The sequence below is a fragment of the Cydia fagiglandana genome, chromosome 1 (genome assembly GCF_963556715.1).
Source record: "Cydia fagiglandana chromosome 1, ilCydFagi1.1, whole genome shotgun sequence".
Taxonomy (NCBI): domain Eukaryota; kingdom Metazoa; phylum Arthropoda; class Insecta; order Lepidoptera; family Tortricidae; genus Cydia; species Cydia fagiglandana.
Window position 1 is genome coordinate 22,045,727 of NC_085932.1, and position 13,733 is coordinate 22,059,459.

Genomic DNA, 13,733 nt, shown 5'->3' on the forward strand with positions numbered 1-13,733 from the left:
ATATTCGCAGTATATGCGAAGTTTCGGTAGGAATGTTATATTAGGTCAGTTCCGACCGAATTTATAACTTTGTTGACAACTGCTTGGCTTCCACTTCGCCGAACGACTTTACGTGATTTGACATGTTTATGGGATCTTTTACTACTATTACCTACATTACCAGAAATTACATTCTAAATGACCGAATTACGGATGTTAAGATGAAAGACGAAAAAGTGTGTAGTATGACACTTATTATAAACACAATACTAATACTACTATTCTATTACCTATCAAGATAAGTATACAATACTTAAATCTCAAATCACAAAACAATTTATTCGTTTTCCTTTTGTTACCTATTAGATTTTTCTTTACATTATGACCGAAATAAATAAAAAATTCTATATACATTAAAACGATAATTATAATGAACTAGAACTTGCTAAAATACAACAATTAAAAACTGAAGAGAAGAGACCTACCTCTTTTTCACGCAAAATAGGCACAAAGGTTGTCGACTGGCGGAAATGCCCAGTATAACTAACTAACTAACTAACGGAGGGGATGTGACGCGAACCTTTGCGGGCCGGAGCATATTTGAAGGGATTTGTCGTATGCAAAGCGGTGAAGAACATCTCTTCTTTGAAAGCAGGTTTTTTTTCTGGAACTGTAAATTGATCAATCTAATATTTTATTACTTTCCTGTTATATAAAAAACAAGTGCGAGTCGGACTCGCCCACCGAGGGTTCCGTACTTTTTAGTATTTGTTGTTATAGCGGCAACAGAAATACATCATCTGTGAAAATTTCAACTGTCTAGCTATGACGGTTCGTGAGATACAGCCTGGTGACAGACGGACGGACGGACGGACGGACAGCGGAGTCTTAGTAATAGGGTCCCGTTTTACCCTTTGGGTGCGGAACCCTAAAAAACAACGAAAACTTTACTGTTTTTAAGTATTTTACACCTTATGAATTCCTATTTATAGAAATCAATACCAAGGAAGAAATCTGACAGTACTATCCCACCAACCTACCATAAGTTTAAGGGTCAGATATGCCAACCAAAATCAATGGACTGATCAATGTCATTCGGCAGTGCACTATGAAACTTCCCATATAATAAAAATGTAGCGAACAATAACGGTCACAGTTAGGTGCAACCGACCTTAAGTCGCTGTCATCAACACTTGTCTAACCCAGCAGGCGGCAGGTGACCCGCGGGCCTCATGCGGCCCGCGAACCTCTCACTTGCGGCCCGCGAGCCTCCCTGACTATTTGTGTGTAGTATTGACAAATGACAATGTCTGATAAAGTCATAAATATTAACAAAGTGCGGCCCGCGTCAACTTAGTTAACTACTATGTGGCCCTTGGCTGCTAAAAGGTTGCCGACCGCTGTCTAACCTTCAACCTGACAAATCCCACCAATATAAAGACAGTCAGTAATCTTTACCTTTAGCATCTACAAGTTTCTTCGGCGCGCTAACCCCGTTGGTCTTCGGGGTGAGCTTCGCGGACGGCGAGCTCTCGACGGAGTCTAGCTTGGGCGGAGGTTTCTCTTTCAGCACGTCTATGATGTCCGTCTCCATCTGCCAGGCTCCGTCCATGCGGTCGGGGGAGGGCGAGCGGCTGAGGGCGCTGCGAAAATTGGGATCAATTAACACAACACTACACTGTTATCTTTTTTTTTGCTAGCCTATTATGGTTTCCCACTGCTGGACGAAAGCCTCTCCCCTCGTCTTTTTTTTTTTTTTTTAAATTATGAATGGGCTTACTCATGGCCACAGACTAGCCGAGGCGTAGACGTGGCCTACGATGGAGCGAGCTCGCCCAGAAGGTGCCTGTTCACTCTTGATTTGAAGGTTGCCGGGTTATAAGAACACGGAAATATAGACGCCGGCAAGGAATTCCATTCCTTGGCAGTGCGCATAAGGAAAGTAGAAGCAAAGCGCTTCGTGCGAATTGGTGGAATATCTACCAAGTAAGGATGGAAACCGGCCGTGCGTCTAAAAGTCCGATGGTGATCTTCCACGACTCCCGACATAGGCCTGCTCTGGTCAGTTACTGAGAAAGGTGTCTAGGTCGTCCCGCCATCTCCCGTCTGTTACACTGTTATCTAAGATATATTGAAAAAAAAAAACTAATAAAGTCGACAGAGTTCCAAATTTAAGCATTTGTACATACAAAGTAATTGGACCTTACTGCATTTGTTAGGGTGGTATACCATCTGTCCAATATCTTGGTGCAATGTGTGTTTGCGTCTCAAATTTTGCTTAATGTCAGAGTGAAACGCAATGCACATTGGACAAAGAAATTGGACAGGTGGAAACCACCCTTAGTTACGTGGTATTGCACTATGCCCGACGATATGACAATTTTACACAGATCGACCTCCCACAATAAACCTGTATTGTGGGTACTAGACGACGATAAGAGATGTTTCGCAGACGCTAAGATAGGGCTTCTGTTATGATACGATAACGAATAAAGTTAGACGGCCGAGTGGTTAAACGAGGTCTACGAATTGAGCTATATAAATTGGCGCCTGATATTTTTATTTTGTTTATAACAGGTGTTCCTACCTGGTTTGTTAATAACGTAACTACGGCCTTGTTTATAGTGAATTAATCAATTTGTGCTTCCTCTTAGGACCAGTTGCAATAACAACGATTAACAGACTGTTCAACTTCACGCAAGTCACGCAACTGAGATCTATGAAACTTTTCATATAATAAAATTTAGCGAACGCTTTAACGGTGACAGACAGTTTGGTGCAACCGACCCTTAATAATTAAGATTGATTACCTACTACTTTTCTCCACCAAGCGAGCTAAACTTAATTTATTTAGGAAGCAAGTACCGGGAGCACCTCCTAGTCAAGTAGTTACGGAGGACGTGTATACGGTAATAAATGAATGATATAGTTTGGCAAGCGATTTCCGTCAGTACAAATAGGCGGCAAGTTTAAAAAAATGTAGGGTGGTCCTCAAAAATTTGAACTTCTCGCCTTTTTCTACTGAGAAAATGGGTATGTCAGAGTATACTCACTCGTCCGCCTCATCTTCTCCATGATTGCACACGGCAGGAGGGACCTTGAGAGCTTTGACCTTCTTCGACTTGACCTTCTTGCCGGTCTTAACGACCTTCTTTGGCACCGGCATTGAGGTCACTGAGCTCACCGGCAGCGCCGGGCTGATGGCCGGGCAAGTGGGGGTTGGCGATTGCTGTAGGTTCTGAAAAAAAAATCGACAAATAAATTAACCTTAGGTACCTATAATACTGGTTAAACAGATTTTAGTAAAACAAAAATATTAAATTAGATTGAATAAGTGTAAGAGCGTCGGAGGTGAATCTTAAAACTTGAATACGCGAATTGCGCGATTAAGTCCCGTTGTACAATTTAATAAAGTGTAAGAGCGACCAGAATTCGGAATTTAAATATATCCGGACTAACTATAGGAAATATAAATGCTGGTAGGGGCTACCCATAGGCCCAGACCCGTAGGCTACATCATCATATCATATCAAAAAGTGATTCATATAATGTTTAAATACTATTAACTTGCTATCATTGGTTTTCAATAATAAAGTTAAATAAAGATAATATTTCTTCTAGGCGACTCCAATTTCAATTCACTTCACACTCACGTTAATCCCAATCAATACTTAGGGGTCATCCATTAATTACGTCACACCAATTTCTAGGTTTTTTGACCCCTCCCCCCCCTTGTCACACTTGGTCACATTTGGCAAACCCCTCCCCCCCTAGTGTGACGTCACATTTTTTCTACGAAATCGCCAAATCGAATTAAGTAAGTACCTAAGTATTATTAATATTTTATCAAAATATTTTTGACGATATAAATATTAGTAATTTTATAACCCAAAACTGCTTAGGAAAGAAAATTAAACGATTAAAAACTATTTTCGGTTTAAAAATTTGTTATTTAAATGTACAGCGAACTAAATAATTTAAATAAATTTTCGGTTACTGATGAAGTTAAAGTGACGTCACAAAATTTGTGTCTCCCCCCCGTCCCATGTCACAATATGTCACATTTTCTTGACCCCCTCCCTCCCCCTAAACGTGTGACGTAATTAATGGATGACCCCTTACGACTATCAATTGATACGTTAACGAAACGTTATCAATACGTCGGCAACGCGCATGTAACACCGCTGGAGGCGAGCCGTATGCTTGTTTGCCACCGACGGGGTATAAAAAGTACTTTAATTTAAAATATAACTCTCTATGTTCTTATTACTCATCTTTCAAAGATCACGCACACATATAATAAGAACACATTTACATTATATGCAATTTGATTACACACACAAAGTTCAAGCACTTCACTTCTGGGTTCAAGCGGCTATAAAAAGCAGCCGACAGGCTATGTCGGTCAATTAACGACGAAAATCGCGGTTTGCTGTAGTCAATAACCTCAAACAACACGCTATTGTGCTACTTAGTGATAGGAGAAATACACGTATCTACGAGTATCTATACACGAAATGATAAGATCGGACGATGCGAAATGTAACTAACTTTGTTAATACAACAGTGACCACGATATTACGGTTTTTTTTATGTTTAAAAACATTTAAAATATTGTTAAGCGATCCTACCTTAAACAGAAACGAGACTTAACAGACTGACCTTGACTTTATCGCGTATTTTACTGTAGTAAAATCAACCAATCGCGTAAAATAGACGCACGTGTTTCGACTCACAAACAGCTGAGAACCACGAGGTTTTGGCAACATCGTAATTAAAAAAAAACTCACTTTTTCAACTATCAACGAAATGACCGCCATGTCACTCAGGTGTTTAGGGCTATAATTGCGTAACGAGAACTATTTAGCGGCGATAACGGTGTTGCAAGAGTTTGTTATTAGAATTCCGAACTTGAGTTTTATAAGCCGCTCCAGGACTCTGCTCCTCGGCACCTGAGGTAAGTGTGGACTTACGCCTGGATGGAAGCATCGACGTTCAGAAATAAACCAGGTGTTGTTACTCAAGAGCACCACGCTGGAAGATTTCACTAACGAATTTGGCAAGCAATGCTGGTAAATTTAAAAGAAAAACTCATTGTATTACACCTTGCACACACTGGATGCCGTTTCAAATATAACAGCACAAACATGTCAAGGTTGATGAACGGGTCAACATTTCGAACGGGAGTGACATTAAAAACCCACTTTTCAGCACTCCTTTGATATTTATAGTTTAATGACTTTAATGGACCGTTAACATGGGTAAGATAACGAATATTTTTTTATAAATCGAACGGGACGTCAACATGGATGGTTTATGGGCCGGCGACTGAGGCAGTTATCACCACGATGGTAACAGTGATAATGCATCGTATTGACATTTTGCTTATTTGGCACAGTGCCCAATGGAACTGATGCCACAATAATCTAAGGGGGCCCGAATTAACTAAGACAATAGGAGGGCGTTAAGCAACACTACACCAACTAATTTGAGACTATGATTCACGGCTAGTTTATAATAGGGAGTAGTTTCACGTAAACAGAATGGGTGGGTGTTCGGAAGAATCGAACAAATGTTAACTTGGCAAGTGTTGCTAGGAATGGGGTCAGAAGGCCGTTGACCAAGATTGTGGGTTATTTATTTATCAAGGCATATTTTTAAAGCAGGTCACACGCTACGTTAGTACACTAGGTAGGAAATTAGCCGTTCAACTGAAAATTGTACGTGTCATTGCTCATGCATTATCTTTAGCTACTATTTATTTACGTCATTATGAGTAGCGTTAATGCGTAAAGTATATAATTTAGGAAAACAGCTCAACATGTACCTTCAGAGTATTACATTTGTATAATAAATTTACCAGTAAGGCTAGAAGATTCAAATACAATATTTAGTATTTTACAATGGCACGAGTCACTTCATATTATTTTTAAGTATAATTCCACCGCATTTAATATGCTATTAAGTATGCCAAAAGCTACATTGAACAATAGAAAAAGTAAAATGTATACTAAGAATGAATACCATTCAACGATAAAAGAAATGTAGATTGCAGATAACTATACACATTCACAGTCCCGGCGGAAATGAAGCGAAAGTCACGCTGCGTCCGTACATTCAAAAATATACGCAATGCGCTATTGCGCTACTTGCAATATTCTACCTTCGATCCTTATCTTCCAGCAAGTTGTTGACCCGACTAATATTGTTCGGGAAATGTTAAACAACGTGTATTTACATTATCACTGTTTATCAACAAAGAAAAACACACAATGCACTTACTCTGCGACAGTTCGAAACTGAAAGTTTTTTGAACATCTTTTTGATCGAGCGCATCGTTTATACCCTCGACCACTTAAATCTAAAGTTCAATCGCTTTCAGGCACCTGAACTATTAATCTAATAATAAACTGAGACTATCCACTTTAAGTCGGTGCAGTTTGTTCACCGACGATTAGGGCATGGTCACCTCTTGCACAAGTCAATCGGGCACGTCACGCGCTATAAAAACATTAGAACGTCGTCACCGAAAATAAACGCAAATTCCTAAACTTCCGCGATTTATGTAAACAATTCACATCGTATAATTTAGCACCAATAAATCTCTGTAAGGACTCGCTTCGATAAACGTTGCATAGAAGACTGTCGGACAGATTATGAACGATGATACGTGTTTTTATATGATAATATGAAACAGTTAATGCGTGCTGAGCTAGCTGATAACGTTAAATTAACTAGACTATACCGTGTTTGTATAAGGACGTTTTAATTATGCCATGGGGCGCGGTAAATGTCACGGACAGATCACACCCTGGAGTAGAGGCAATCTGATATACAGGGTAACACTTCATTTTTGCAATTTAATTACGGTGCTAATTGCCATTATTTCTGTCCCTTTCTAGTTTATTGGCAACATTCTTTGAGTATGATACGTCAGGGCTATTATTTATTCGGAGGGTCCACACCAACCGACTTGGCTCGGTTGCCGTGTGAGTCATGGTATTGGTAAGATAGGACCCGTCTAATCGACAAACGGTGACCGATTGCCAGATCTGATTCGTATAAAGGTTTCTAATCTGTACTCTATTATTAATATGTGCTTTAAAATTTTAAAAATGGAGTATTAATCTAGACATAATGACTGAAGACAAAAATCACCCCAAGACGACGTAATGTTCGTCAGATAATAGATATGTAGGTATTGCTATGAAGCCATCCTCGAAATCGCAAAAAAAAAAGACTTTTCCGTACAAAAAATCCGACGTCCTATCACAAATTGAAGCAAAAGACTACATACAACCAAAGAAGCCTTATTTGCGCCGACTTCGCGTCGGATTATAATGTCAAGCTAGATTATAGATTATTGGTTTTGGTTTTTAATAATAACTTTACACGGCACCCTAAACTGCCGGTTCAAGTAGCGGACATCAAGGGTAAACATTAAAGCCACACGTAAGCTCTGTGTACACAAATCAGTTATCTTTATAAGATAGACTCACTAAAACAACTCGATAACAACAGTGTAATCACACAAAACGTTTGGCACTTGCGTGTATGTTTGCCCCTAATTAAATTCTTACTGAAATTCGTGATTTGTAGATGGACTGGAGATTAGACCTATTATTAGGCTTAGCCACTAAATTGCCACTTAAGATAGAAATCTATCCTTTTCCTCGTTATAGCGCAAATCTTTCGACATGGCTACAATATCAAGCCAAATTGCCATATTTATAGAATGAAATACTGATATGTGACTATAACATTTGACCATTCATGTTGAACAGCGTAGGCGTCTAGTCAACTCTATAGCTGCTGTTCGACGCAACGTTGGCGCAACTACGCGGCCACGCCATTTTCCATAGCGCTGACGCTCAAGACGCTAGTGTGCGGTGGCCCTAACAGGTACTTACTTCCCCAAATTCGCCAGTGATAACCATTTTTTATTTACGTATACGAACACAGTAAATAATATATTATGGTAAAAAATATTGAATAACAAATTACTAACGCAACAGATTCGGCGCTAGTTAATAAATATTTAAGTTATTCATTCTACTGACAAAAACTTCGTGTATCATTGTTGTTGCTTTGTATGACTTGTTGTTGCGTTGTATGACTATTTGCGAAATAAAGGAAATAGACATATTGTTTGCATACAATTAAACTACGACTACACGCACACACTAAATCGTACTTTTATCTAATTTGAACAAGCCAGCATAAAAGTAGATAGCTATTTTCAGGACAGCATAATCAAATCTTTACAGGCGCATCTCGTGAGGTAGGTGGGTCTCTTAGTACGAAGAGCTGCGCTGAGCGACCCGAGTAAACCTCGTTTTCTAACTTTCGTGAGAAGGTTAGAGTAAAACAGTAATACTTACCACATCGTCATGTTCGTTGTTGATGGCAGTGGTCCTGAGCACGTGCATGGTCTCCTCCTTGCGTGGTGCGTCTTTACAGGCGCATCTTCTTGGGAAGGTGGGGCTTTTGTTACGAGGAGTCGCGTTGAGCGACGCCAAGGCTGTGCCGTACGAGTAGCCACAGCCAGAGTTGTCCTTGAGACGTTTGTTGTTGCTTGAGAGGTAGGATACGCGGCTGGAACAAACATGATGAATTAACAACTAGACAAAGTTATTTAAGAGATTATCTATAGAGGTTGTTAGATAAATAGATAAGACTATTCATTGATGATTACAAAATTGTGTGAAAGGTGATGTATTTACATGCACTGCACACTTTATTCTGATATGATTTTATGATGGTTTTTTATGTAAAAATAAATATTGATAAAAGGGCTTTTTCTTATATCACCTGACTATGCGAAGCCAACATATGTGAAAAAAAGATTGCATATTTTTATATAGTTTAAATTGCCAATACTCCAAGACACTGTTAATATGAGACTAATATTCATCAGGAATACTTTTACTGTAATGAGAATGAGTCTTTGAAAAACCCTATACACATTATTATTTAAATACCTATTACAAGAATGTGAAAGTATTTATCTTGAATAGGTTGTTATATTAGATTTTCATATCTAATCTTGTCTAATATTTGATAGAATAAGAGATACTAAAACTAGATATATGTTAACATATATAGGTACAAGATTTATTCTTAAATAACATGGATTGAGTGACCCTACCTTTGTGTTAAGTTATATTTTTTTAGGTAAGGTTCCATATTGGTACTATACTTGGTCAAGCAGATTTGTCAGTAGAAAAAGGCGGCAAATTTGAAAAATGTAGGCACGAAGGGAGATCGTCTCATAGAAAATTTGAATTTCGCGCCTTTTTCTACTGACAAGATTTGCTTGACCGTCTATATGTAATAGTCTTTATCATATTTTAACTCTTCAACACACTCTCATCTCATAAGTCACGACTATCACAAATGTTTGTATATGATCAATGTCTACCTACATCAAAATTTCGAGTCTACTCATTAAGAAATTAAAATTTTATAAATCTTGACAGTTGAAATTTCAAATATTGTAAATCTATAGCCCTTCTACTTATTGTCTTTCTACTGGACGGAGTGGGAAACACCACTGTAGTGTAAAAGTAGATGGCACTATATAATACTTGTTTGCAAATGTAATTGGCGTGGCTTGGCTCGGCTCAGTTTTAGGCTATTCTGAAATGTTATAACATTGAGAAACCAGGAATTAATTTAGTTTTCGATTTGATTAACTATTAACACAAAATATTAAAATAAATTCCGTCATTGTTCTACTCATTGTCAGTTATTGATGATAGTTTGTGATGTTATGTAATTGCTAGTTTCAATGTCATTGAGACCAACTTGATTATGGCATTTATGGCATAGTAGGTGCATACTAACCCCCTTATTCATAAACGCGCTACAAACCTCAATTAGCTAATAATTAATGATAAGGGTAACCCTTATTATGGGATTGCAAGGCATATAGGTATGCTTTTCAGTAAGGGGTAGCCAAATGAATGGGCTTGCAGTTCAAACTGGAAAATCTTTCAATGTGTTAGCCATGGTTAAGGGACGCCCATTGAAAGGTTTTTATCATGGAAAGGGTTGTCCGGTCCCTGAGGTGAACACAGTATGAAAATCAGCATACAACATACTACATTCTAAATTTATCCTTGTGCAAAAAATAGTCCCTTGGTTTGCTGTTGTGCAACTAGTTAGGACAGTTTAAAAAACCAGGCAAGTGCGAGTCGGACTCGCGCACGAAGGGTTCCATACCATAATGCACAAAAAAAACCAAAATCCAAGTACTGACCACTCCCGACGTTGCTTAACTTTGGTCAAAAATCACGTTTGTTGTATGGGAGCCCCATTTAAATCTTTATTTTATTCTGTTTTTAGTATTTGTTGTTATAGCGGCAACAGAAATACATCATCTGTGAAAATTTCAACTGTCTAGCTATCACGGTTCGTGAGTCTGGTGACAGACGGATGGACGGACGGACGGACAGCGAAGTCTTAGTAATAGGGTCCCGTTTTACCCTTTGGGTACGGAACCCTAAAAATGATGTTTATAACATCACATAAATATTATAACAGCTTCTCACCCATCATAGCCAGGTATAGGAGAGCCAGGTTTATTAAAGTTGGTATAAAAATTGTCAGATTCACTGGCAGCTCTCTGTCGTCTGCGGCCTTCTACTCCACTACCACTCCTGGGCTCCTGGTATGATCGCCCCTTCGGTTTCTTGAGTATACCTAATAGAAGAAATTATGAAATATTTTTAAACAGACACAATATACATATTTAAAAATAAATAAAGTTTCCCTGATAATATGGGATTTACTTTCTTGGTTTTGTATGAGTAGTCTGATATTTTGACACATATGTAAAAAGATTGTTTAGACGAATTGTTGTCTTTCAGTCACTTGAATTTTTAGTCGCTATTCAAGTGAGTGAAACCATTGTCGTCTAAGGTCCACTTGCACCATCCCATTAACCCGGGGTTAAGTGGTAAAATCGTTAACTCAGTGTCAAATTGTACTGGTAACCATGGTAACGCCAGGTTTAACCTGTTAACCCCGGATCAGTGGAATGGTGCAAGTGCGCCTTAAAAGTTAAAAATATGTCTCACTAAAGTTTAATTATGATGTAAAAAGATAATTGATTTGGTAAAAGTAATGACAAAGGCCTTTAAACAAGAAAGAAAATCGATGAACTGTAACAGATGTTAAATAAAGATTTATAGCGTTATTCATAAATGTGTTACAAGCCTGAATTAGCTGTGAATTGTTTGTCTTTATCTGTAATTTTGACTTATGTAGTTGTTAGAAAGGGATAAAATATAATTTAACCGATTGAGGCTTGTAAATTTTCCACTTGCACCATTCACTAACCCAGGGTTCACTGGTTACACCTGGAGTTACCATGGTTACTAGTACCGGTTAACCCCGGCTTAGTGGTATTTCGCAAGTAGAGCTAAGCTAAGGGGGGTTAAGTTTAGTATAATACTCTAAAATTAAGAAAACAACTGTACCTGGTGGCGATGTCTTTGGTAAAGGGTTATTGAGTATTGATTTCAAAGGTTGTTTTACATTGTATTCAACCATGTCATGGTCTAATTTTTCTATGAGTTCTTCTACTTTTGGCAGTCTAGTTTCTTCTAACTTAGAATTTGATAATGTTGTCACCAATAAAGGTCTGATGGGGCTTGTTCGATTGTACATGGGTCTACCTGGCTGGTAACTGGAACAAAAAACAAAAATATTATTTAACCATTCCATAATTAGGTTTTATTTTGATAAACATTGTCTATAAACTGTCTAGAAAACTGGTTCTGTGCTGTGTCATATTGAAAATAACCTTTACATGAGAACAAACATGTAAAGAAACATGCTTATTGTGATGGAATGAAAACATGCTAGGTTATGTTGTGCGTCACTCACCCATGGTGTCTATTTTGTTCGTGAGCCATGAGGTAGTCGCCGTTGTGCGCTCTTGGTAGCGTGCACTCGTGGTTGTACCTTTCGGGCGAGGTATTCAACGTGAAGAAACTCTTGTTGGGCTGCGCCCGGTGCCGCGGAATCCCGTCTGCCGATTTCAGGGGCTCCCGCGACGCATCCTCGTACGGCGACCGATCCACGCCCTCGCTGCGACAGCGACGGCGCAGAACGCGACCCGCCGAGCGCCCCGACCCTCCTGACCACAACACAGACCCAAACGGATCACACGAATCGAATCCCGCCTCGTAATGTGGACTCACGCGTCTCCCATCCATAGCCGACGCACCTACTCCTGACGCATCATCCAACGTCCACATCGAACGACCCCTACAATAATTTTCACAAAGGCACTGCTAATTTAAAGATACGAGATTGCAAGACATGAACTTAGGTTTTGGTGTTCAGTGCCTCAACTTGAGGCCACCGACGACAGATGACAGACCGCCATTCAACGTTACCGAAACGTGCCAGCTATCCCGCCAAAATTGAAAGAAAACCGCGTTCTATTTACAAAATAATTAATATCAACTATCTTGAGAAACTAATCCACTTATTACGCACTTCTTAACACGTTAATGCATCTTGCTAACGACAATAAAGAGCGATAGTAATGGCGATTCAGAGATTCACACATAGCACCCATTCATTAAATCTATCTATTCACGTGTAAGTAAATTAGATTACGTTTAATATTTTATTCAAGGCCAACGTGAGGAATATCGATTTTGCACAAGTGGTAAATAGTCTTTAGATTTATTGATCTGGGTCTTCATTGCAAACTGTATTTACTAATTTTAAAAAGAAATAAAGAAATTGTATGTCAAACTTCTTCAATTTCCATTTTAAGCCGAATAGCATAAAGAGCCGTTTGGCATGATGCGCTGTTCTACTTTAGCGCGTTCGGTTTAAACGAGCGCGAGTGAGATAAATACTACTTTGTCTTTTTTTCACATTGACATTTAAATTTTCACCTTTGCTAGCTATCACGACCAATCATAAAACGAGCCTTGAATTCTCATTTCGCTACCACAATAATCACACTATGCTACTCAAATTCAACCTATTGACTAAAACCACAGAGTCGAATTTCTATCGTAACATCCCAAAAGAGTCGTTGACAAACGGTGGGAAACTGGGAATATTTCGAAAAAAAAAACAGGTTGGCCAGTGCATTTCACTCTTTTAAGTTTTGAAATTTTAATTATGTTACATTTTACAGAAATTTAAACATGACATGACTATGAGCGAGCGATCTACGCTCTACGAATTGCGCATGTCACAGCGAAAGTTTATTTACAGTACTTACGTACGCAACCAGTGGGTGGATGAGGGATGGCACTTGAGAGGCTGAGAGCCCATTCCTATGGGGTCACGGGAGGGTAGGTATTAATGTACGATACAGGGTTCATCTACGTCATCCGATTTGACCTACTGACCTACAATCGCCCGGGATATTCCTTGTTGGGGTTTAACCAACCGCAAAAGAAAAAAAAAATGTGTTGCTTAACTTCAAACTCTGGTAAATCCATTCGACCCTCAGCAAATATCTACCCTATTACCTTTTCTATGCGTTATAATCTGTCAGATGGATTTACCCAAATGAAGTTATGACGAAAGTGGAGGACCCGCGAGAAATCGTTCATATAAACGTAGTCCTCATTTTCCTAATCGGTAATATCCAGAAAAGAGCCCTAACTCTTATAATAGGAGTTACGAGCATTTATATATCAAATGTGCGAAATCTGTTTTTTTGCACCTAATTAATGCATAGCTATTGATAGCTGATACATATATATGTATAATAA

At 38.8% G+C, this 13,733-nt stretch overlaps 1 protein-coding gene and 1 long non-coding RNA gene across 5 annotated transcripts in view; one reads left to right on the top strand and one right to left on the bottom strand.

Moving 5' to 3' along the window:
- The window catches only part of LOC134666981 (tubulin polyglutamylase ttll-4-like), a 30,181-nt gene extending 17,405 nt beyond the window's left edge, over positions 1-12,776 (bottom strand). Inside the window, exons 1-7 of one of the 4 annotated variants that reach the window (XM_063524301.1) lie at positions 11,872-12,773; positions 11,463-11,671; positions 10,533-10,683; positions 8,361-8,574; positions 3,033-3,217; positions 1,438-1,622; positions 560-649 (exon numbers count right to left, since the gene is read on the bottom strand). In XM_063524301.1, coding sequence (XP_063380371.1) covers positions 560-649; positions 1,438-1,622; positions 3,033-3,217; positions 8,361-8,574; positions 10,533-10,683; positions 11,463-11,671; positions 11,872-12,245 — 1,408 coding nt within the window. In that variant the 5' untranslated portion in view covers positions 12,246-12,773. Of the gene's footprint in view, positions 1-559; positions 650-1,437; positions 1,623-3,032; positions 3,218-4,769; positions 5,161-8,360; positions 8,575-9,127; positions 9,169-10,532; positions 10,684-11,462; positions 11,672-11,871 lie in introns of those variants that run through there. The other 3 variants (XM_063524295.1, XM_063524307.1, XM_063524315.1) reach the window with 3 other exon arrangements.
- Positions 1-13,733, top strand: part of LOC134667791 (uncharacterized) — a 537,524-nt gene that overhangs the window by 119,515 nt on the left and 404,276 nt on the right. The window lies entirely within an intron of this gene.